Source organism: Callithrix jacchus, chromosome 1, assembly GCF_049354715.1.
Source record: "Callithrix jacchus isolate 240 chromosome 1, calJac240_pri, whole genome shotgun sequence".
Classification (NCBI taxonomy): Eukaryota; Metazoa; Chordata; class Mammalia; order Primates; family Cebidae; genus Callithrix; species Callithrix jacchus.
In genome coordinates, this window is record NC_133502.1 from 110,386,979 (window position 1) to 110,412,847 (window position 25,869).

The following is a 25,869-nucleotide window of genomic DNA, read 5'->3' on the forward strand; positions in this document are numbered from 1 at the left end:
TGTCTTCTACCCTTTCTACTTAATTATATTTGTTCTATATGCAAAGTTATAACTGTGTTCTTTTTATTCTCTTAGCAAACAATTATTCCACAAATATGTATGGGGTACCTATCATGTGGCAGACATGGAGCTAGGTCCTGAGACAGGATAGGAAACAAGACATCCTTGGTGCCTGTATCTCCAGACAGTGTGTCATGTTCATTGAGTAAATAAGGATGAAGGGGATATAAATGCCAATGGAATTTGGGGGCTCAGTGACTAGGACAGGGACAGAAGGGAACATTTATCTACTAACTCCTACTCTTCATCAGTCAAAGTTTGCCCCCATCAATCAAGGTTAATTTGCTTACACTTTCAGAGGCACATGTACCAGTGTGGCTAAATGTTCTCAGATGCCCAACATCAGAGTATCAGAAAAGCCTCAGCACAGAAAGCTAGAGGGATATGGTACAGTTGAGGAGAGGTGCTACCAAGCTATACCTGGTGGATTAGCAAAGGCCAGTAGAAACAGGTGGTGAAGGGGATGCTAGGTGGGGTATATGAGGTGCCTGGTATAGGGCTTAAGGGTCCAGAATGTGTCCTCCAGCTGTGCTTGGGTTGACTGATCACCAGTCAAGCCCACGTCCATAGCCCTCCCCTTGAATGCTGTGGCTGGTGAAGGGGACAGAAATGGGCAGTGGTCCTCTTTTAGGACCCAATGAGAAGAAAGAAGGGGCTTTAAGGTTCAATTTAAAATCGATTTGAAAAATGTACTGAATCGTTTCTTACATAGGGTGTAGGAAATCACTTCTCTGCAAAACAATGCCTACAGCTTGCCTTTATTTTCTATAGTATAGGAAGATCTTTCTTCTGGTGTGATTACAAACTAGTAGAAGCTTGTGAGTCAGTATCTACATGAGAGCACTTTGCATGCTGAGTCCAGGCCATGACTGCTCATTGTAGATGTCTCTTGTGACCAAGATGACGACCAGAAATTTAGAGAAAGTGACAAGAGACTTAAGCATGCTTTCTAACATTTATCCTCATCTCATATACCCTTCCAATAAAATGGACGACATTCTGGAGTCAGAGAGCTATTGCTTCAACAGAATTGTCCTTGGTCTCTCAATGATACACTGTGGCACAGGAAACGACTCTTATCCCGACTTCTAGGAATTTCTGACCATATCAGTAATGCATCTAGAATTCAATCTATCACTACAGTCTAGGAATATTCTATTCATTAATTCTTTCAAACACAATTTTCCAGCACCTACTCTGCACTAGGAAGGTGCTAATCTCTACTAATGTTTTAAGTCTAAATACTTGCTGACTTTATACAGACTTGCCCACCACAACATATGGTTCCAGACAAATATTCAGGTTTTGCCAAGTGATTTCTAACCTCAGGAATAAAATCTCCACCTTAGAATAAAACTATAATGTCATTCAAAAGAGGAAAAATTTCCTTCCATACACATTTAAAATGTTTTTCCAAATTCAACCAATGGGGCACACAATGTAGCCTATCGATCAAAACATATAGAAGAGAGCTGATCCCTCCAGAATACAGGGCAATATTAACAAAACTGTTGTGATCACATCTGCTGACATAGGCTGCCCACAAAAGCAGCCTTCATTGTCTTTGTCAACTCGGGTCATTACTGCTTTCAAGGCTGGAAGAGGGCTTTTAAGTAAACTTCCAGACGTAGCTGATGACTGGCAGCTGGAACAACTGATTAAGCACAGCAAAGGAACATGTTGGAAATTCTTATTGCTTTTGTGATTAAGACATGGTAGTCTCCCTAAGGAAATAAAAGGCTGTTCTTGGGATGAATACATCAGCCCAGTCTTCAGCAGAGGGCCAGCAACTGGCCTCCCTCCTGTCATGAAGTTTCTCTTAGTGGCCTGGCTCACTGCAGTCCCTCATCCATTACCAGTACCAGTACAGGTAGGTAGAGGTAACTCAGTTGAGCTTTGTAATTTTAACAAAGCAGCATCTGTTGATCTATGTGGTTCTCAGATGCCATCTCATTGGCTACCAGGGCATTCTAGGCTGGCACCTTTAGCTCAGGTTGATTTGGTTACTATACAGTTCTGTCCAAATGAAAACTATTAATCTGTATTTCTAATAGGTGTAGATGGGGCACCCTTGGGGTTACTTTAGCTGTAACATTTATTGTGTGGATGGAGGGAGGCCAAGAGTATTAGTAGCATCCCCAAATGAAGAGTACTTGTCTCTGACCATCACCAGAGCAGAGGAAGACTACCATAGGCATTGCTTGGTAACTGCGTTTTCATCATTTTAGAGGGAAAGTATGAAGACCTCCCTTGTCAGGCTAAAGTATATTAAAATCAGCCAATATGCATTCCTATTTAAAATTATGTGAGCAGCAAGAGTCCTGCTTCTCAAGCTTTAATGTGCAAATAAATCTACCCCCAAGATTGACTCACCAGGTCTTGGGGGGTACCGAGATTCTGAACTTCTAACAAACTATCAAAGTCCCTGGTGGTGCTGAGGCTGCTGGTATGGAAACTGCACTCAGTAGTAGGTGTTGGGGATCCTGTCTCAGCTTCATTTCATCTGCTTGCTGCCCCTTGATATCTTGGAATCAATAGTTAAGATTTATTGAGCATTTATAATGTGCCAAGTTCTTTGTAAACAATTGTCCAGTTTACTGATGAACTTGAGGCCTATTCTGATTCCTGGTTAAGTTACCTGGCCTAGGTCACATGGTGGGCAAACAGTGGAGCTGGAATTCAAACCTAGTAAGCCTGATTTTATTAACAGATCACATGACCCTGACCACCACCTTATATTGCTTTCCAAAGGCAACATGGATTCAAGAAAAAACAAGAGTGGTGTATCAGAGCCCCTGAACACTGTTTGCAAAGGCTGCTTGTTGCCAATAGCCACTAATCCCCCACCACACACAACACACGCGATTAGCTTTAGCATCAAACTGCAGGTTAGAATGCAAAACAGACATTCCCATTTGTTTCTGCTCATCCTGAAAGCAACTCAAGAGTTGATGAGAGAAGTCTTCCAGCTCTGAGAATTATTTCAGACAAGAAATTAACTGAATTACTTGCTTTAGAAAACAAACAGCTAGTAGGAAATGTGCTTTTTCCCCCAAACAAAAATTTCGGATACTTGCTAGAGGCATATTGATCCACTGCCGGCAAAAGGCAGGCAGGCAGGGAAGGGTTATTCATGAGCAATTAGTTACATGCATCCTTTACCACAAGCAAGAATGATGTTGTGGGCCGAAAGGCCACCGATGGTCAATGAGGCACCAAGGGCAGGTGTACTGTGCACAATGGTCAATGATGCACCAAGGGCAGGTGTACTGTGCACAATGGTCAATGATGCACCAAGAGCAAGTATACTGTGCACAATGGTCAATGATGCACCAAGGGCAAGTGTACTGTGCACAGTGGTCAATGATGCACCAAGGGCAGGTGTACTGTGCAGATCTGCAGTCACTGAGCTGCTTTGTAAACCTGCATTGGAGTCACTTATGGCTGTATTACAGCTATGGTGCTGCTCCTTGTGGCAGGCTTGCTTCCATAGAAAACGGGGAACCAGTATTACCCACAGACTGCTAATTCACATGTAAGTAGTGCCAGAGTAATGTTGAGATCCTGACAAATGACATTAGTCGCTTGGTGGCTGGTACATGGGAAGAGGTATCGGCTCACCATTTCTTGGGCAGTATTTGCAGGGTCAAGGCACAGAGGGTAAGCTAATCAATGGAATCAGTAAATGAGCTTTCTCAGAGGGACTAAAAAGAATGAGAAGCCCCCATGTCAATGGTAAGCTCAATCTTGTCTCCAGAGAATTTTAGAGCTGGGCGATGTTCAGGAACAGTTGGACAACAGTACACATTGATTCCCTTGGCCTCATCAGAAACTGGGCACTCTATAGACAGTATCAGCGTGGTTATTAGCAGAACAAAGCATACACAATGAGATAGACGTGAATTTGATTCTTAGCTTTAGCTATTAATAGCAATGTGTCCTAGGCAAAAATCACTTAGATGAAGAAACAAAGTTAGGCTTTTTAATTTTTTTTCTTTTGAGACAGAGTTTCGCGCTTGTTACCCAGGCTGGAGTGCAATGGCGCGATCTCGGCTCATGGCAACCTCCGCCTCCTGGGTTCAGGCAATTCTCCTGCCTCAGCCTCCTGAGTAGCTAAGATTACAGGCACGCGCCACCATGCCCAGCTAATTTTTTTGTACATTTTTTAGTAGAGACGGGATTTCACCATGTTGACCAGGATGGTCTTGATCTCTTGACCTCGTGATCCACCCGCCTTGGCCTCCCAAAGTGCTGGGATTACAGGCTTGAGCCACCGCGCCCGGCCTGTTTCTTCATCTTAAATAAGGATAATACCTAACTGGATTTATAAGAATTACAGAACAGAAAACGCTTAGCATATGCCTGAACTCCAGTTAAATGCTCAAGAAATCACTGTTGCTATTTGGCTACTTATATTATTGCAATTATTACCATTATTAATAGAACTAGGGAAAGATAAGGTTACATGTTGCTCCCAAATGGTAAATCTCAAAGTATGATTGCCTATCTGCTACTTATATTATTGCAATTATTACCATTATTAATAGAACTAGGGAAAGATAAGGTTACATGTTGCTCCCAAATGGTAAATCTCAAAGTATGATTGCCTATCTGAACTACAGATGGAAGAATTCCTACAAACATCAACTGTGGTGTTTTTTAAAAAATGCAGAAGAGTTTACATACCATACTCAAAGAAGCTTTTTGTTGTCCCATTTTTTAAATAAAAGTTGTCAAAGTGGGGCCTGTGAAAGAATCCTCAAGGGTTAAACTATTTTGCACGAGTAATACACACCTTTGAGTTACAACCCATAATGCATTTGTTTAAAAGATAACAAGTCATTTTCATGCATGACTGCACTTTGTTAAAAAGCGAAAATGGGCTGTTACTAAAATGTCAACACAATTGTCCCTCTTGAAGCTTAGTTTATCTTGAAGTATTTTTACACTTTCAGCACTTCCTTTTGTTTCTCCAAGAGCATAAAGATCCAGAATTTTCAGGATTCAGGAAAGACTCTCCCTTCAGGCATTCTGAAGAGAATTATCAATATTGGGGGTGACTCAAGTTTTGGCCCCAATAGTGAAATTACAAGGTCAGGTATCTTCTGTGGTTTTTTACATTTCACCTTGGAGGAATTTAATTATGTTGTTCAATGAAAAATGCTCTGCGAACCTAAATTCATGAACCAGAAAGTTCTAGCAAGGAAAACGCCCTGTCAGGGTCACTTGTAAGGCTGCATTTGATATTGAGGTTAATTGGAGAATGGGAGAGAGGCCTCAGCTAATCATAGCCTTGCTGTCCGTGAGTAGGAGCTGGTTTTCTTTTTTCTTTCTTAATGTCTGAGCATTTCCCCCATTCCCCTGCCTCTCTATATTCCACCTATATCAGGAAAATACAGCTTCTTAAGGGTTTGCACAGTCATCTAATCTTTCCCTTCTCCTTGTGGCATGAATACTTTCAATACTGCCAATCCCTAAAAATCTATTATTTCTGCCTTTTTTTTTCCTTCCCACTTCGCAGTGTAGAGTATCATTATCCTGCAGCCCTGATAAGAGGATAATGAAACAATCCCTTCTCAACTGGATCAGGTGGCTGTCACTAAAATGACACCACCCATACATCCTTGACATGCTACCCCAAGCTAATTGATGGCAAACAATGGCAACTGTCTCCTGTGCATTAAGACAAAGAAAACACACTCATGTCACCTGATGGGAGAGCTACCTGGCAATGGATAAACAGATGTGCTAGGGAGACATTCTATTAAAGTAAGTGAGGATATGGCACTATAGAACATGCCTATTAACTTTGAGCTTAAGCATGCTGCTGTTCTCTAGCAAACAGAAACAAAGCAAAATGAGAATTTATTGATGTCTGGACAGCTACATGAATATTCAGGTTCTCTTACAAATAGATATTCCCCCATGAGCTCCAAACTTCTGTGTAGGCTGCCTAACTACATTTCCACATCCTGCAGCTGGATTTATAGCCAGGGAAGAGGTGTTGGTGTTTGGAAGATATAGGCTTATACACTTTTCTGGAGTACCCTGCAATACAACTAGAAGAAAATGGCTGATGCCATCCACATAACCGTCAGAAGGTACCATCGAGCATTCCTAAATACCAAGTCTAATTAACTTCATGTTAGGAAAAGCTCTGGAAACATCTGCATTGCAGAACAAAGACATTGTTTTCAGTAGAATGGCATCATCTGGCAGCTCTCTCAACTTCTCTGGGACCAATATTTCATACAGCCCTCTTAGATCTTTCCAGACAATGCATGACACAGCTAACCTCAAATCATCTATCTTTTCCACCTCCCAACCTGCCTGCTACTCACCCTCAAAGGATTCATTACACAAAGTCAGTAAAATAACTGAAACAAGCTAACGATTCACACTAGCCCCTGGGAAATCTGTCATTTCCTCCTGGTCTGTGTGTTATGTTAACTCTCACTGGTGCAGAGTGGAAAGCAGAAAAAAAGATAGGGCAGGCATGGCCAATCACTCCTGGAAGCTCTTACAGTAGGAACCCTCAACTCTTTTTTGGAATTAGAAGTTTTACTTGGCCACAAAAAACAACGTTGCCATAAAAACAAACAAAAACAACAACTGGGTTCCCAGTCTCATTACTCATCCCTTAATTATCTTCCACCTGTACCATGTTGACCACAAAAGATATTTCCTCCCTTTCAGAGCCTGCTGGGACAATCCCACCCACTCTTTCACATGACATCTAAACACACTTCATAGTGATGGCTTCTTGGAAACAGATTTTTGGCATAAACAGCCAATCCAATTTTTAATGCCCTATTATTCCTGCTCAACTTAAGGGTTGATCTACCAACTCTGAACTCGAAGAAAGCTTCTCTTAGATCTGTAAAATGAAATAACAGTCCTTCTGAAGAATTATGGTATAGTTAGGAACTCACAGCTTCGATTATCGTGAGCCCTGGGCAAAACTGCATCAACAATTTACTTAGTTTTGTTGTAACCCCAGAGAACCCCGTTTCCCCGTTTTTTCATTCTGATCACTCTCTTCCATTTGGCCATCAGGTGCTTTGTGTTACCTCCTAGCTTACTTTACTCTCAAGATAGATGCTAGAAGACATTCACACGCTGTCATGAGTTTATGCCCATATACAACCCACATAAAACATTTCTCCAATTTTTATTTAAAGGCTTTTATCTGTATCTGAAATGGAGGGTTCAGCCTTCAGTTCTAATTCCAACATCCTTGTTGCTGGTAGAAAATACATTTTGATGAAGCAAGTAACATCCCTTGTTAGAATATGACCAGATGGGTCTCTGAAATTCAGTATTTGTTATTTGTTTTACTTCTAGGCTTTAATTTATAAGTCCAGGAGAGGCTTAGGTTTTCAACATCAATTTTTGATATTCAAAAGTTTGAGATACTTCTAGGAAAAAAAAATATTGGGCAGAATAAAACCAGGACTGCTCCTGCTTATGATCCTCTCTGCCAGCTTCTGTCACCTCTAACTAGAAGGGAGCCCCATCCAACCTACGGCAGCTTCTTCCTAAGTGAGAGCCACATTAAGTGCTCCTACAATGGCCGAGGCTGCTTCTGCAGATGTCTTCTTGCGATTTGCTGACTTTAACCAGTAGTAGTTCCATTTGCGGGCCACTTCTTTTGGGGTTCCATAGAGTGCCCTGGGGAGAACTAGGAATGTCGTGTAGTACATGTGTTCTGGATGCCTTCAATACAAACAGCTCTGCCATTACCTGTTTTAAATATTAAGCCTTATAAAAATCTCTGAAAACCTATGGACTAGAAGACCACCAAAACATTTCCTAAAACTAAGATATTATGGGTATCAGTAAGACCTGCATGTACTATATGATCCTCAACTGTCTTATAATACATTCTCCTCTTTAATTCATTTTAATTAATCCACTTTATGGATGCCTTGATTTCACTGTCATTTTGATGAATGTCCCAGATATAAGTATAGAACAGGGCTTGGCAAACGTTTGTTGTAAAGGAGCAGACAGTACATACTTCAGGCTTTGAAGGTAAGAGGCAATATTTACCTTCTTCAAGCAACTATTCTCCCCTAAGGGTTAATAAGTTTGTTTTTAATGTAAGAATTAAAAAAAAAAAAAAATCTTAAAAGCATCCTTAGTTCTCAGGCCACACAAAAACATGGGGCAGGCCAGATTTGGCCTGTGGGCCACAGTTTGCCAATTCTTGATGTAATAACTGCCTGTTGCATGCTAACTACTAAGAACCATCATGAAAAGACTAGGGAACTGCTTTTGAGATATGGCAAGTAAATTTGAGGTAATCAATGGTCCAGAACAATTTAAGACACCTTAGAGTGTATTTTGAGATAAATGACATGGCTTAGAAAGAGCCTGTTTACAAAATGATATCAGGACAGGGGCTAGACCCCAGCAATACCAAAACAAAGAATGTGTAAGATTGCATTGGCCAAGGCCAATAATCCCATTTCTTTCCTCCACCTGGCCTCACCCTCACAAAGTCACTGTTCATTAAATTCGTTTTTTAATCAGACAATGGCACTCTGTACAACTAGCATAAGCATACTTCTACTCTTCATGACAACAGAAAAGTCGGCCAGAAAATGGGTCTTAGAATACAGAAGCTCCAGTCCTCACCTTGACTTAAATTCCTGGAAGGAACGCTTTATCTCAGCACATCTGTTACTGACTACCAAGTAGTAGAATCCAGTATAAGAGACATGGATAGAAGAGGTTCTATTCACCGTCACAGACATTGACTTGATTCACAAGTAATTAAGATTTTAAACAAAGAGGAAGAAAAAAAAAAAAAACATTAACTGAGCATCTGCCAATTGCCAAGGAGTGTACCAAACTCTTATGTTATTTCATTTAGTTCTCGTAACAGACCTATGGAATCAGCATTATTATAGAAGAGGAAAAGTAACCTCCCCAAACTGAACACTAGGGAGTGGAGAGCCAGAATTGGGAGTTTAGATTTAGCTCCACATTCTTTCTGGCATAACACACTGTCTCAAACAAACAAAACGCACGCACAAAACCCACTATTTTTGAATATCCAAACCCTAGTAACCATCAAAACACAATTTTGACATTGTGAATTTGAGGGCATTGCCACCCCAGTGATGGGTTTGAAACTGCAATTTGTTCTCCTTTAGAGAGCTGCAGATTTCCTTCATTAGAAAAATGTCATGTGAACTGCTGGCAAAGTACTGCAATACGAAATGTAAAGAAACATATTTCAGTTTTATTCTACTGAATGATGTTAGTTATATTCCCAAACTTTTAGGCTTCCATTTTCCTTCTAAAAAGAAATGAGAAGAAGGTAGGTAATCGGTAACTTGTGGCACCTGTTCTCTACTTCTCTACTTTTCAGAACTGTGGCATGTATTTTTCTAGCATTTATATAAAAGGACTACTGGATGCTGAACAATTACGTTTAAACAACTGTCATTAATCCAGCAACTGAACACACTAAGAGGAAAATATAAGGTACAGAAAGAACATTTCCATTTGTAAATGTTACATCTGAGCACCAACTGGCTACACTGATGATCACAGGGATTGTACAAAACATGATCAGTAATGTGATTTAAGAAAAAAGGGCTGGGTGCCATGGCTCATGCTTGTCATCTCAGCCCTTCGGGAGCCAAGGCAGGAGGATCACTTGAGGCCACGAGTTTGACATTAGCCTGGGCAAGACCTCGTCTCTACACAAAATAGTTTTAAAAATCTATTAGCCAAGTGTTGTGGCACATATCTGTAATCCCAGCTACTCAGAGCGCTGAAGCAAGAGTATCACTTAAGCCCAGGGGTGCAAGGTTACAGTGAGCTATGATCATGCCACTGCACTCTAGCGTGGGTGGCAGAACGAGATGCTGTCTCAAAGACAAAATACTGTCCATTCTTTTTGTACAGCTATAACTCCAAACTGCCTTAGTCCTCCAGAACTATGAATCCTAGATCGTTAATTTCCCAACTGCAAAATTTTCTAGGGCAGCGGATGCATTGCATCTTTTATGAAATACATCGACTTCTCAGAAATGCTTGATAGGCATCCCAGTGAACCAGCCTGAGAAGCAAATGCCTACACACGTTGATGAGACTTTATCCTATTTTCTTTTTAATACTGAAGAGTTCCCTTTCTGCAGCCCCTCAACTCCTAGAAGGCAGGAAAAAAAAAGAGACTTTCTCTATGTCTCCAAAGAAGGTTCCAATGACGCTTACAGACCCCTGACTTAGGGTGGGACTAGGTATTAGTAGAAACTTTAGGGTAAGACTCAACTCTGAAATCCAGAGCTGATGGGTAGTGAAAGCAGAAGCAGGACATGAGCAGCTAAGTTCACTAGAGAGAACAGGACTGAAGTCTCAGGAGCAAACCCAGGTCACAACTAGAAACGGGGAATTCTGGAAGCAAGGCAAAAGCATCCTGGAAATTTAGGTAGAAAAACTAATACTCCAAGGAGGCAGCTGCAACTTCTGATGAATCAATGCCTGCTGTGAAGGGAGCCATTAATGGATTGAGTCACGGCCAGAGCACCTGAGCAGGGCCGATCAGCCTATGACAATGTTGAGGAAGACGCCATAAAAGCTTGTCTCCTGGGACAGTGCCAATAGCTGTGTTGAATGAACAAATTCCACAATCCTCTCTTCAGTGCCTGCAATATGCTATTACTGTAAAATACGGCAAGTAATATCTAAGTTACAATTCTTTAATGTCCCTTAGAGTCTGCTATTCTTAACATTTTCAGTATCCATAGAAGTATTAAAAAGATGAAAATTCACTATGGCTACAAACACCCGAATATGAACAGTTTCTTTTTAACTCATGTGAAAGACATAACCACCTATGTTTTTTTTCCTTGGAAGGTAAATTCAGTTGAAGCACAAAGTCAGAAATTTAGACTCAGCAGTTTGGTCTATAACCTCTTAGCCATAAAAAGTGTTAGCTTCTCATTCCAGAAATTCTACCTGTATTCTGTTTTGCCACCCTTAAGACCTGCTTTGGGTACACAAAGCCAACTTTCATCTTCTCATATGCCAGTTGATTACTGGTGAAATTATATACATTTAACTTCTAAGTTCAGGTAAGCTTGTGTCATGGGGGTTTGTTATATAGATTTCCCAGGTATTAAGTCTAGTACCCATTGTTCTTCCCAATCCTCTCCCTCCTCTCATCCTCTGCTTTCCGATGGGAGAAATATAAAAATAACCAGTATTTTTCCCAATAAGGATGAAGCTACAGCTGCCCAGCTTTGCTACTTGCCTCTCCTCCTCAATGAGGTAGGGAATTGTTTTTGCTCACCCACAAAAATATTTTTACAGCAAAAACTTGCATATGTTGTAAGACTGAGTAATTCAACTTAATCTTGCGTGAAAAACCAACATGAATACAAGGGAATAGTGGATATGAAAAATTGAAGCACCAAATTCAACAGCCTACAAACATATAAAGGCATTAACATTAGCTGCATACATGCAGATGTGCCCTGCGCTGGCTGGGAATCAGAATCTTCATTTTCTTCAGTTAAGTGGCTATAAGATCTTATTCTTAATTAAAATATGAGCAGTGCCATTATAACTCTGCTGTGGGGTAATGAGCAAAATCCACCTATAGGTTTTATGTAGCAAGAAACAAATAGATACTAGAGTACAATTCTAACTCCTCTGTCGAAATTCAAAATTCAGGTCATGTTTTGCCAGAAGTCATATTCCTAAGTTTTATGATCCAGTGCAATTGTTTTCAAAGGGTAAAAACTATTTGACCAGCAGCACTTGGACCAGCAGCGCCTGGTGGTGTCACCTGAGAGCTTGTTAGAAACGCCTGGCAGAAATTCAGATTCTTGGGACTCACTCAGACCTACTGAATCAGAAACACTGGGGATGGGGCCCAGCAAACTATTTTCACAAGGTTTCCAGATTTAATGCATACTGAAGGACTGACTTAGGACTACAGAGGGCTGAATAGGTTAAAACGAACAGTGCCTACAACAGAAGTTGGAGGCGTGCTCCAGACCTCATCACATTCCCCAATCTAACTTGGTGGACAATCCAGATGCAAGAGAGGTTACAAAAACTGAAAGGTTTTGATAGTTCAAAAATGATTCAGACTTTGCCAAATGTTTCCCTTTAAATTTCTTTTGTGCCTTGAGTTTCCACGCCCTTTTGACCACCACCAGTTTCCAAAATGATACTTTCACCTTTGTGAATTTCAAGCAAAGCAGTGATTTATGAATTTAATGCAAGTAATAACTATGCATTTTTACAATGGTCTATGTCTTAAGCCTTCTTAAAGACTTCTATATAGTTGTGTTTAATCTTCACAACTCTCCTATGAGGTTTAATCTACTCGGAGATTTGTTAGTTTAGGACCTCTAATAAATTGCTAATTACTGTTTTTGGAGGACATACTGTATGAGGCACTTTTACAGAAAATTTATAACAACTCTGCAAGTTGTCCCATGACAGCAAGTACTCAAGAAAGTAGAAAAGGTATTGAAACAGACCATAAAATTACATTAAAATGAAATATTAACTTTCACAAATTCATGTTAAATCATGTATAGATTTTCTAAGGTGCTATTTATCACAAAAAGTAATGTCGTAATAGAGAAGCCATCACCTCCCAGTAAGGAGGGTAGAGGGAAGAGAACACCACATGACTTCAAATAACCCTGCTCTAAAGAGTCTTTTTGCTTCTACATTTCCCTATTACCTGAACAAAGCACCTTTTTACTGAAAAAAAAAAAAAAAAAAATCCAAGTTTACATTCAAAATTTGGATAATTCAACAGGACTTAAGCTCTAAACATAACTATATTACAAACCAAGAGAAGTTATAAAATTCCTTTTGTAGATTTCTCTTAGTCCAGCTGTGTTTGTTCCCGAGTAGTTTGTGGGACTCAAATCAACCACACTGGCCTCTACAATGGCTTCATGGCATAGGTTATTAAGGTCACGTTTTACTGAATCTGCAGTATAGCTTAGGTTTAAAAGGAGCCATAATTTTTGTGATCACTCATGGGACAGATCGTCTTCCATACATCATTCACTGTTAATAAATGGACTCCCTGCCAAGACCAGGCACTGGTCCATACAGTCCACGGTATCTCAGACTCACCAAGTTGTGAGCTTCTATACATCATTAGTTCATCACAGGTGTTCATCAGAAGACCTATGCAAGTACAAATTCTTGAAAGCGGCTTTCACATTTTGATCTACTGGCTATGAAACAGTTCCCCTTAGATTATCAGTTAAAATCACCTAAATTTACAGGCCTGGCCTGTGGCATTATCTGGAACACAGAACCTTTGAACAAACAGGCAAAAAGTACAAATGAGCCGTTCTTCATTCAGGCCTGCTCATTGCTGCTTTGGCTTTCCTGTTAGGTTACAACACTGCTCTCAGGTTAGCTCAGGAGCAGGGTGGGGGAGCCCTGGGATTCTCAGAATAGATTAGTAAATATCTTAATTTTATTGAAGTCACCCTCAGCATGGCCTCAAGTAGTATTTGGCTGCTTTAACCTGAGACACTATCTTTCACAGAAATAAGTCTTTTCAGGTAATCATTCCTAATCAAGCTCTGAATTTTCAACCTGAAAAGTTTGTTTCAATGAGGGAAGGCTGTTCCCTCAGGAGATGTGCAAGACTCGTATGTGCCAAACTGCCATCTTTTCTGTTCATCTTCATGCTATGCAACTATCCTTCTTAGAATTGTATAAAGCATCATCTACTTGACAATTTCCATTGCAAAATCATTACTTCACACCCCAAGTTCAATTGCTGTGGCTTCTGAAAGATTAGTGTTCAAAGTCAAATTTAACCGCCTCTTAATCTATGCTCATACTCAATGGGTTTCCATCAAAACATTTGTGATAAATTTACTAGCACTTAAAAGGTAGATGTGCCTGACAATCATTAAACAATTTTTTTGATTTTGTGACACAAAGGGAGTAACTCCAAGTACTTTTGCTATTTAGCCAAGTCTTAATCTTCATCAAATTGTCTTAACGCTTCAGATTTTACATTTAACTGATGAAGTTTCCTTTTGCACCTTTTCCATTTTTCATGGTTTGGCTTCCTTCTATAGATCTAGGGAAAAGGTTTGCAGATGTTAATACGCACTCCAACAAGCATGTTTCTGGAACTTTAAAAGAAAGGCTTACAATTTTTGTTTTGTAACTTTTTCTCCTGCTTGGTTCTGCCTCTTGGTTTGTTGCCAATCAACTAAAGGCATAATCCATTTTTTTTTTTTTTTAAAGACAAGAAGTTAGAAAGCAAAATTATACCCGAGAGAAGGTGAAATAAGGAGAGTAGGGGCTGGGTGCAGTCGCTCACGCCTGTAATCCCACCACTTTGGGAGGTTGAGGAGGGTGGATCACCTGAGGTTAGGAGTTTGAGACCAGACTGGCCGACATGGCAAAACCTGTCTCTACTAAAAATTAGCCATGTGTGGTGGCACACACCTGTAATCCAAGTGACTAGGTAGGCTGAGGCAGGAGAATTGCTTAAACCTGGGAGGTAGAGGTTGCAGTAAGCCAAAATCATGTCACTGTGCTGCAACCTGGGTGACAGAGCAGAACTCCATCTGAATTAAAAAACAAAAAAAGGCAAGGAGTAGAGAGGGTACACTTTCAGTGATAAGCTACCTGGAGAAGTGAAATTCTGGGAACAAAGCTGAACAAGATGGGCCTCTGACTGTTTCAAGTGTTCTCAATCATGGAAAATGACTCTTGAAATACTTGCTTACTGCCCTTTCCCCCTGCATCTGAATCAACTGAGAACTGTCAAGTTTAAAAAAGTTATACAAGCATGTTTTTCTCCCATTCCACTGCAATGCATCTGTAAATTTTAAATTCAAATGGCTTATTCATACTTTTCAAAAGAAACAGTCTGCTGCCAAACCTGGCATCAGATGGGGGTGGGAGTGGTATCTGCAAACCACAGAAAATAGAAAATTCTCATTGTCTGGAATGTGGAACTGGTAAATTTTTCATCTTCATAGCATGACAGTAAGAGCATGCCATATGTAAGAACAATCACTAATTATGTTTGCATAAGTATGTCACCATTACAGAGTAGAAAATGCACAAAAATCCAGGCTAAGAAAAAATAACTTCCTTATTGCATATTAATGTTTTCTTGTTTTTCTTTATTACATACATGTAATTTTCCAAATATAGTCACCTATTATTCAAACCTAGGCAGATGGAAGGTGGTCTGGGAGTGTCATTTCATCTTCTTTCCCACAATGGTTGGCAAACATGAACAAACATTCTTACAAGTTGGTTTGCTGATGTGGAAATTTCCTTAGAGACCTGGGGCTTCCTTTTAAAACAAAGATGACAACTGTTTCATTAAGAAATCCACATGCAGCCTGCTACCCGCTTAAGGGGAAACGTTTCCTTTAAGTCTAAATCAAGTGAGTAAATTTAACATACCTGTGAGGGTTAGGTGCAGTGAATTTCTGGCAGAAGTCCAGAACTAAAAGAGGTAATGCACTATTTTTATTTCTTTATGAGAAAAAATCTGCTGCCAAACCCAGCTAAGGCATCAGAAGGGGTGGAGAGCAATCTGCAGCCCATTGATAAGCAACAGATGATCTTAACAGAATTTTTCTCAGGTGAGCATTCCCTTTAAGCAGAGTAAAGGGCCTAAAGGAGTTGTGGTTGGCTCTTCCTTTGCTGTCTTTACCTGAATACAGGTCAGGCCCAGGTCCCGGGGAGTGTCCCACAGTCCCCTCAGCAGCAGTATCTCTAGGGGAAGTGGCTGGCTGTAGGGGCTGCACAGTTAGGCAATCCGTGAGCAGGTCTGGATGGAGCTCTGTGCTGGACCGCAACTGAGAGAAGAAAACGGAAGAGACATCGATAAGGAAAGCTGGTCCTTGGATTATTTTCCTGGAAAGTCATCATGCTCTATCAGTACAACTCAACCCACAAAAAATTAAGCAGCAACTGTGGGTGAGGCACAGAGCTTAACCGAGTGTCAATAAAAGGGTCAGTTCTCCAATCCTAACACCTGGCAAGCGCTTCCGGAAAAATGTGGCTAGAGGCGGATTTGACTTCAGTCCTTGATATTTCCACTTCTGGGAACTCAACTTCCTATTATACTTCCTTTTATTTGCTCTGTATCTTATCAGAACTTGTAGTGATAACAAGAACAAACTCAAGTAGATTTAATTCGTCTTGGAAAGTGCTTTTAAAATAGAAACACTGTCATGAAAATATCCCAGAAATGATTAAGAAATGCCCATTGAGATTTAGCTCCTATAGATTTTCCATGAAAGGAAAATACTCAAGTTAAATTTTCAAATATTATGGAACATGATTCAAAGATAAAAATGTCATTAAGAGCAACAAAACAGTAAGTAACAAAAACAGAACAATTTAGATCCTATACATGGATGAGTTACATGTCAAAAAAAATAAAGCCAAATAAATACTAGAATAAACTTAGGTGAAAAGTTATCTGATCTCTTAAAAATTGTGTCAGTGTAATTGAAATAAAACAATGGAAGAGGTTGTGTCAAAAATATTAACGTTCTGCTTCTGCAAAAAATACCTTGAAAGCAATCTAGAAATATAAATATTGCAAATGGTAATCATCTTTGGTATTTAAAACACATGTGTATAAATTGATTTTATACAGACTAAACCTTTAGAGTATGCTTATGCATTCAGCAATTGAGTTACGTACTTCTCTAGACCCTAGCAATACTGACTGCTTTTATGAAAGTTAGACTCTAGGTGGGGAAGCAGATGAACAAATAAAGGACATATAACCTCAGATGGTGATAAATACTGTGGAGAAAAGCAATGCAGAGAAGCCAGACAATGAGTAGGAGTAAGGGATGGCAACCTCAGACAGGCGATCAAGGAAAGGCTCTTGGAGATGGCATTCGTAAAAAACTTTGAAAGAAGTGAGGAATAAGCCCTGCAGACTTACAAGAGAACCTGCCTACCCTGAAGTGTGCCTGGATATTGTGTGGAGAAGGGTCAAGCAGGTGAGCCGGGGACCTGGGGAAGAGAAATAGATAAAACTAGAGATGAAAGGTGGGGACGTGGAAATGGGAAGGAAACATTGTATAAAGCCTTGACATGAACAGAAACTGTTCAAGAGAAAAAGAAGAAACCGAAATAAATATAAAAAATGTTCAGCACACTTGCAAAGAGCGATGTTAAAACATTTTTACTTATCAAAAACTTAAAAACGGTAGCAGTGAAGGTAGTGGGAGACATTGTTAAACACTGTTTATAGGAGTGAATACAGGTATAAACAGTCTAGAGAGTATATGAGAATATATTTTTTCAAGGTCCATAATCAATGATTCTAGAACTTGTCTTAAATAGACCTGTCAAAGATTTGTACCTCCCCTAAATATATGCAAATATATAAAAATAGCATTTATAACATTTTCTGATTTGGTATTGCAACTTAATGTCTTAAACGTCCACAAGTAGGGCTAATTAATGCTTTTACATCAATTTGATAGAGTAGTATGCACTTAAAATGATATTCATGAACATAAAAGCAAAACAAATATGAGAATTATATAAAAATACATAGCTAAAATATCAGAAAGTAATGTGATTGAACGTTAAAACTGATTTTTGCTTTCAGTAGCACTATTATGAACGTGTTTTCCCTTTTTAAAAACCTTTTCTTTTGCTTTCCAAGTTTTCTATATTCCAATAATGTTCCAAAGCTGGCTTGCACCAATCTGAGGTGCTAATTGTGTGCATCTTTTCCAAACTTTCCATGCAATGATGACAGACTGATAGCTCAAAATCGGTCATAGAGAAGTATTTACACCAATGGAAATTGGCAATTCTACAAACAGGTTTTTCCATCTAAAGAGCTGGTTGTTAAACAGTACCAGCACACCACTGGCAAGGACAATGACCAAATTCTGATCAGAAAGAAACACATACATACACCAATAAGTTACTATTTAGAGAAGTATTTCTTGGATCTCAGAAAGCTTCATAAAGAGACAAATACATGTCCTGGTTTTATTTAGCCCAAGAATATGAACATGGCACAGTGACCCTAAATACAGGGAAGGGGCATTTAACACAGGTAGGGACTGAGACGTGACTTCTAATTTCCTCAGCTGTGGCACATTGGGATCTCTGGCCAAGACTGTTAGTGCCCAACTCTTTCAGGACTTTTTGGAAGATATGTTCGTTATTTCGATACTAACCTAACACATGCTGTGTAAGAAACACTGGGGAAAAACAAAAAACAAAAACAAAAACAAAAATCAAGGCTTGGAATGAGTTCTGGTGATCACATTTTAATGATGGAACATAAATTAAAAGTGATCTGGGGTCCACATGTTTTACTAAGGGCAGACAAGGATGCCTCTCTGCTTTCTATTACCAACTACTCTAGGGTTTTACAGTTATCAGTACTAATAGGTCTTCGCAAGGAATTTCACAGCTAGGGTTACTCCTGGCATCAAAAGCTGGTAGTTCTTTGGTCGTTTCACTAAACATTCATGTTTTCCAACAGTGTGATTCCATACAACTTTATGGTCAGAGTTAATTTGGTTTTCTTTGGGATTAGGCATGGTTCTACAAAGTGCTTAAATTGAACATGCCTAGGGACTTGATGTAAAATTTCCAAAAGAAAGCCAAATGCATAGAAATGCAGTCATCACATGGAAGTATAGTATCCTGCCCAGATCTTCAGACCAGAAAAGGGACTTTCAGACCCCTTAAGGTTTTTAAACATTCTCTAGTACAGGAATTATCTAAAGGGTGAGGCAGGAGGCACATAGCAGAATCTCTTGGGAGGCTGGTCTCTCAATAGTTTTATATTTGAAATAAGAAGCCCAACTATTGATAAAAAAAAATTGTATAATGAATGTTTTACCAACATCTTCTTAGCTATTAGGAATAAAGACAGAGGGAAATTTTTCAATTGCAGGAGGGAGGGTCTTTATCCGTGGTTCCCAATCTTGGGCATGCATCAGAATCACCTGCGGCACCCCACCCCAAAGCTGCCAATTCAGTAAGTCTGCCAAGTGTTGGTAAGTTCCCAGGTGAGGATGCTTCTATTGGTCTTGGGATTACACTTTTCGAACTACCAGTCTCTATAAAAATTTTGAGGAGAACCTAAGATTTTTCTGGTGGTGGAAAGAGGAAATGAACGGTGGAAACGAGGAAATATAAAAACCTAGTGTTTTTTACTGTGAGAACAGAAACCTTATTTTCCTTAATTAGCTGTGACTAATAAAGATCTTTCTGAAGCAGTGACTTTGGAACTCCAGTTCACAGGTACTAGGTGAGGTACTACATGAGGAGAGAATATGTCCAAGTGCTAGAATGTCTGCAAGTCATTGGACTTGGAGATACTGGGAAAGCAAATTCCAGCTCATGCAGGGATGAACACGTCATGTTTTGTAGCTTGTTGTCATATCTTGACAATTTTCTAAGAAGCCTCCTTGGGACATCTGGACCTTTAAAGTGTAATGTTATCTCCAGTGAGAAGCAACCATTAAGCACAGGACCATACACGCAAAATAATTCTTAGCTTTCCTGTAACACACATCTGACTTTCTTCAGACCTCATTATAAAAAGTGGTTAAATGAGGCTGTCTTAAAAAGGGTTTGGATTGTATTTTCACAGGAATAAAATGTTAAATTTCAATCTAGTTTATTATGTGCTTTTAGCAAAGAGCAAAGGACTTGCCCTTAAAGTCTTGACTGCTTTTTGCAGAAAAAGTGGAATTTGAAGCCATTGAGTCAATTCACTTCTTTCAAAGGACAGCTGTGTTACTGGACACCAAGGACCTTTGTTCACATTGTAGTTATGTGAACCCCATTCCTGAAATCATTCAGCTCTTCTGCCCTAATCACACTCCATTGGTTCCAGAGAGGTTCTGCCCCACTTTGTCCTTCTCATTATGAAATATTTCTTGGGCCTCAACCCCATGCCTGGCACTATTCTAGGGGCCAGAAATACAACAGCAATCAAAAGACTTCAGAGAAGTTTCCATTTGAGAGAAAGCAGATAATAAACAGTAAACTAAATTATGAAGAAAGTGACAAGTACTACAGAAAAAAACAGAAGCATAGATGAGATTGCAAGTGATGGGGAAAACTGGGAACTTCTTGAGAGATTTTTGAGGAAACCCTTGAAAAAATTGGAGTACCGAGACCAGCTCGATTGTAGAAATACCCACCCAAGCATAGTTCTAGAAATATGCTTCTTAAACGTGCCTAGAGACCTTATGTAAAATTTCCGAGAGAGCCGTACACATAGAACTATGCTCATGAAACGAAAATCTAGTGCTGAAAGTATTAAGAACAGCAAACAGAGAGAAAAAGAAAGCATCCAAGGCCATGCTTCACACACAGCCTTCTGCGCTATGTGTCTTGAGTAGACGCTGATCCATGTATTTATCTTCTCTGAACAGGTGATTATTATCAACAGGCAGGTGTTCTGTGTTTTCTCATAGAACCAAGATAAACTAGGCAGGCAGCTGGTGCTTGCTTACCACTGATCAAAGGCAAACCAGAAAGCGTTCTCCACGAGGGAGCCACAGGGGCAGGGTAACTGGTGTATGATATACATATACTCTTTAGTACTTTAGAACACCCCCAAGCAGTTTTCCACTTCTGGGGTCAGAAATAACTAGCTGGTATCCAGTTATTCAATCACTCATCTAGGTATGTGACTGCTGTGTTCTGAAGGAATTCTGTTGATGGGCTTCACATCTACAGTCAGTTGACTTTAAAAACAGATTATCTCCTACAGTCTGGGTGGGCCTCATCCAATCAGTGAAATACCTGAAGAGCAAAAAAGCTGAAATTTCATTAAAAAAGAAGAAATTCTGCCTGTGGACCACAGCATCAGTTTCTGGCCTGCCCTACAAATTTCTGACTTGTCAACCCTGATAATCTTATAAACCAATTTCTTGAAATTAGTATCTCTCTCCCCACTCCCACACACATAATATATAGATGTTTATCTTAGTCTCTTTTTCTGGAGAACCCTGACTGATACAGATACTATTACAATGTACTTTAAAACCACTACCATATGACACTTTGTTTCAGGTCAGGAAGGAAAAGAGCAACATGCAGCTGAATCCTACAGAAAAGGGTTGGATGTGGATTGTCAACAGGAAATGCTTTTAAAGACTGCATTTCATTTAAATAGATACTAGTCTCTACAGTGTGTTGGATAATGTGTGCCTCACAACTCTATGGGGTACATACTATTGTGACTTCCATTGTAGAGATAAGAAATCGAAAATAAATTACACAGCTACCAAATGTCAGGTGTGGATTTGGGTGTGTTAGAATCCCAATCGGGCTTTCAGACATTACATTATACTGGTTCGAAAAATAGCCCACCCCCAACTTTCTCCTTGTGTCCACACCACACTACACCTTACAGGCTCGCACACCTTCTCTTCGTCTCATGATTCTTTTATATTCTAGCCTGAAGCTTGTCATTCAGAGCTTGTTCTAGGAGGGAAAGAACCTGGGTAACCAGGTTCTCTGGAAAAGTCTTTAGTATACCTTGTCACCACTGTGTATATTCTGACACCATGCCCTTTAGGGAAAGCGGTCTTCGTTGTTATAAATTTAATCTGCACAATTGTGTTGGTCAGTCCATGAGGACCAGGCTGGTTCCCTCTTAAGCTTTTAAAACTCCGCAACACCTGGCAGTGTGGGACTAGCATCATGGTTAATCATTTAATCACTAACTGCCAAGTGGATTTGTAAGAATGAGCCACAATTCTTTATGCAAAGGAAGCTATAATCTCTTGATGAGTGAATATGTTTAAAATAGACAATGTGATCCTCTCTTAATTTACCTTCCTAATGGAGAATTTTCAAAGATTACTGGTAATATAAATGTGGCAGAGAGACTACTGATGCTCTGCTCAGCTCCCCTCTGATCCCTTCGATTAGCAATGTGCTGCCGCCCTCTGCTTTGGTGTGTCCCTGCCCCAGCTTCTGTGTACTTTAGATCCAATGTCTAGCATTTTCCATACCTAACACACACACACACACACACACACACACACACACACACACACAACAGTACTTTTTTGACTCAAAGCGGGACAAATGCTGAGATGCTATGTTCCGGAGCTCCCTGTGGGATTGGGCTAGGCTAAGATCACCTGAACTGACACCCGTGCCTAGCTTTTACCCTTCCCCCATCCTCTCCTGAGTTCTCTTGCAAGCACGCCCTTCATAAATTACATGCACCTGAATCCTTGGCTCACAGTGGGCTTGTGGGGCAGCCAATTTAGTAAACATTCCAAACTTACTTTGATTTGGTTCAGGAATGTCGAGAGACAATCAGCAGCACTTAAAAGGATATTCTGTACCTGCTTTACCCACATGCCAGGAGTATGGAAAGTAGATGTGTAATGGAAGTGGGGTATTCTAAACCATTCTGGATAATACCAAAAGCATAATTGTGGAGGCTAAATTAAAAATAAGACCCCAATTTGCCAGAACAATCAGGACTGAAAGGGGCTTCAGATGTCACTGTGTCCAAACCTCTATCTATGCGTGACTTCCCTAACAGCAACCTGTAGTAGCTTGTCAGACTTTGCTGCTTGATACAGTATAGTAAGGGGCAATGACCTCATTTTGGTTGTTAGGCACAACTTTAGACAGTTCCCATAGTCAAAAAGACTTTTTGTATACTGAGTCCTAATCTGACCCTCAGAAACTATTAGAATCGCTTGTATCCTTTTATTCACACACCTGCAGGAAGGCTCATGGACATAGACTTGGGACAACTCTGAGTCTCAGAAACCAGTTTGTGAGCCTCTGAATGTTAGTGATTCTGGTCTTCAAGGAACTATTTTAGGGCCCAATTTCCCAACCTATCCAGGTACAAGTAAACAAATTGGCTCCTTCGTTTTTATACAGTCTCCCAATATGAAATATTTGTTTAGAATGATAGTTTTTCAACCTTAATAGTGAAATCACCTATCAGGGTTTGACAGGGTTCCTATATGCCGAAATTTGAGCTGCTTCCCTAACAATGCAGGAACTTTTTTTCTAATATATAAAAACAAGGCACCATCAATTGTGATTTGTAATTTTTTTTTTTTGTACAGGACTATTCTGTTAATGTTTATAAGCTCTTGCAACAAGAGATGGAAATTTCACTCCTGTCATTTTCTCATTTCAGATATGATTGAATAATCGTCCAAGATTAAGTGAGTCAAGTGGAAATAATTAGGAAAGGGAAAAAGGCCCAGAATCTTCAATTTTCAGTTCATTTTATTCTAGGAGCAAACGCATTCTGTTAGTCTGAAGCGAGACATACTTCCAAAGAAAACGAGGCACAGGGGCCTTTTGTTTTCCCTTTCTCCAATGAGCACAGTCCATCTGGGCCATGCATGTTTATGCATCACCTTGTAGGGATCCCTTTGTTCTCCAGAAATCAAATGCCACCAAAATATGTTTCTGAAGAAACTAAGCCAGAAGGAAAGATGAGTAGGATTTTTTTCCCAGAGGGTTAAGGTTTATTACCAGAACATTCTCATCAAGTGTTCTCTATGACACTTCAAGCAATGTAGATCTTGGGGAATTAACTCATTGCCAAAAGGCTTAAAAATAATTACAATGAATTAACCTATTATATTAATCACAATTTTCAGTTGAATCTAAGAATTCCATCTCTGGGGGATTCCTTAGCACTGACATATAGGAAGTGGCTTTGGCATATGATAGGTAATTAATCTCCAACAATCTGCTGTTAAATTCGTTTCCTTTAGGAATGACCAATTTGTAAAGAGGACCAATTTGCAAACAGAAATGAGAGTGAAGACTTAGAGAAACGGCATGGGAAGAAATCTTTTCGAGAACATAAATGTGCAACTTGGTGCTCTGAACATCTGTATAGGGGATACCTATTTGGTTAGCAGTGACTCCAAAGATGCAAAATTTTATCCATAGCTGATTAATGAACATTCCAAAATATGTAAATGGTTACACATGCTGGGGTATATCTCAATAAGGTCATGAAAAATCAGTGCCAGTAGGAGACAATAAAACTATTTAGTAAAAAAAAATGATGATTTATGGAAATTGTTCAAAGAAACATACAATTTCAGAGCAAAAAGGAACTAGGGCACAAAATTCTTACCCGCCAACTCTGCAGCAAGGCTATACAATTGAAATTTCTGTGATGTTGGAAAGCATCTGCACTGCACTAATTGGTAGCCACTGGCCACATGTGATTAATGAGCATTCAAAATGTGGCTTATGCAACTGAGGAACTTTTAATTTTATTTAATTTTAATTAATTTAAATTTAAACTTATAGTAATGAAGTGTACAGCACTACTGCATACCATGGTAGCAGTTCAGCCTTTGTCTAAATCCTTTTGATGACAGGGAACTTCCTTCCTTACCACTAAGCACCCTCCATTGCTAAACAGATCTCATCATTTAAAAAGTTTTGCCTCAAGTTGAACTATAATCTGCCAACTGTAGATCCACACCCCTGGGGTTTATTCCTCCCCTCATCCCCTAGCCCACACAGAATAACTGCTCATAGTCTACTTTTACAGTACTTTAGTATTTGAGATGCTTCAAAATGCTGTAGAATTACAGAATTTCAGCCATGGAAGGGGCCATGGGTTTAGCTTCTTTGTTGTCCCTTCCCTGTTAGCAGATTTTTCTCCAGACTAAAAAAATTTTGTTATTTATTTTAGTTACTTATTTATTTATTTTGAGACAGTCTTGTTGTGTCAGCCAGGATGGAGTGCTGTGACATGGACATGACTCACTGCAGCCTCAATCTCCTGGGTTCAAGCAATCCTCCTGCTTCAGCTTCCTAAGTAGCTGAGACCACAGGCATGGGCCACCACATCTAGCTAATTAAAAACCAACTTTTTTTAGAGACAGGGTCACACCATGTTGCTCAGGCTAGTCTCAAACTCCTGGGCTCAAGCAATCTTCCCACTTCAGCCTCCCAAGGTGCTGAAATTACAAGCAGGCAAAGTTTTTTATATAGATAAGAGGACACTTAGGTAGAAAGAGCTTGGGGCTTTTAGTTCAACTCTTGTGTGATACTGGGCAAGTATATTCACTTTCCTCAGTATTAGTTTCCCTGTGTAAAATAAGGATAATACCAGTAGAGATCTTGGTTGTTTTGAGAACTAAATCAGATAAGATGGAGAAACCAGCCAGGCACAGTGGCTCATGTCCCCAGCACTTTGGAAGGCCAAGGCCAGAGGATCATGAGGTCAGGAGTTTGAGACCAGCCTGACCAACATACCCTGTCTCTACTAACAATACAAAAATTAGCCAGGTGTGGTGGCATGCACCTGTAGTCCCAGCTACTCAGGAAGCTGAGGCAGGAGAATCGCTTGAACCCGGGAGAGGGAGGTTGCAGTGAGCCGAGATCATGCCATTGCACTCCAGCCTGGGCAACAGAGCAGGAATCAGTCTCAAAAAAAGAAAAAAAAAAAAAAAGATACAAAAAGCATCTAACCCTATGCTTGGAACACAGAAGTCATTTATAAACCATCAGTCCCTGCTCTCTCATATAGCATGTTATTCCATTCAGCACCATAATTACTCTGTATACTGAGGCTCAATGGCCTACATGTAAATGACATCCAAATATTAATAGTTAACCAGCTGTCTGACCAGAACAGAATACAACAGAACAAACACATCGCTCATTCTAGACTTTCTGTCTCTATTCATACAAACTAAAATAGTCATAGCTTTTTAAAATCCATGTTGTTTCCTTCATTCGTTCGTTCATTCAGCACATTATTTCTAGATTCTGTACCATGTACCCCAACTACGC

The 25,869-nt window shown here is 39.8% G+C and overlaps 1 protein-coding gene across 7 annotated transcripts in view; it reads right to left on the reverse strand.

Moving 5' to 3' along the window:
* The window catches only part of GLIS3 (GLIS family zinc finger 3), a 496,781-nt gene that overhangs the window by 55,335 nt on the left and 415,577 nt on the right, over positions 1-25,869 (reverse strand). For 5 of the 7 annotated variants that reach the window (XR_013533763.1, XM_078368412.1, XM_035305005.3 and 2 more), the window contains one exon: positions 15,755-15,899. The exons of the other annotated variants lie outside the window; for them this stretch is intronic. Coding sequence is in view for 4 of the 5 variants with exons in the window: in XM_078368412.1 (XP_078224538.1) it covers positions 15,755-15,899 (145 nt within the window). In the remaining variant the exon portion in view is untranslated. The remainder of the gene's footprint in view (positions 1-15,754; positions 15,900-25,869) is intronic. 7 annotated transcript variants of the gene reach the window in all.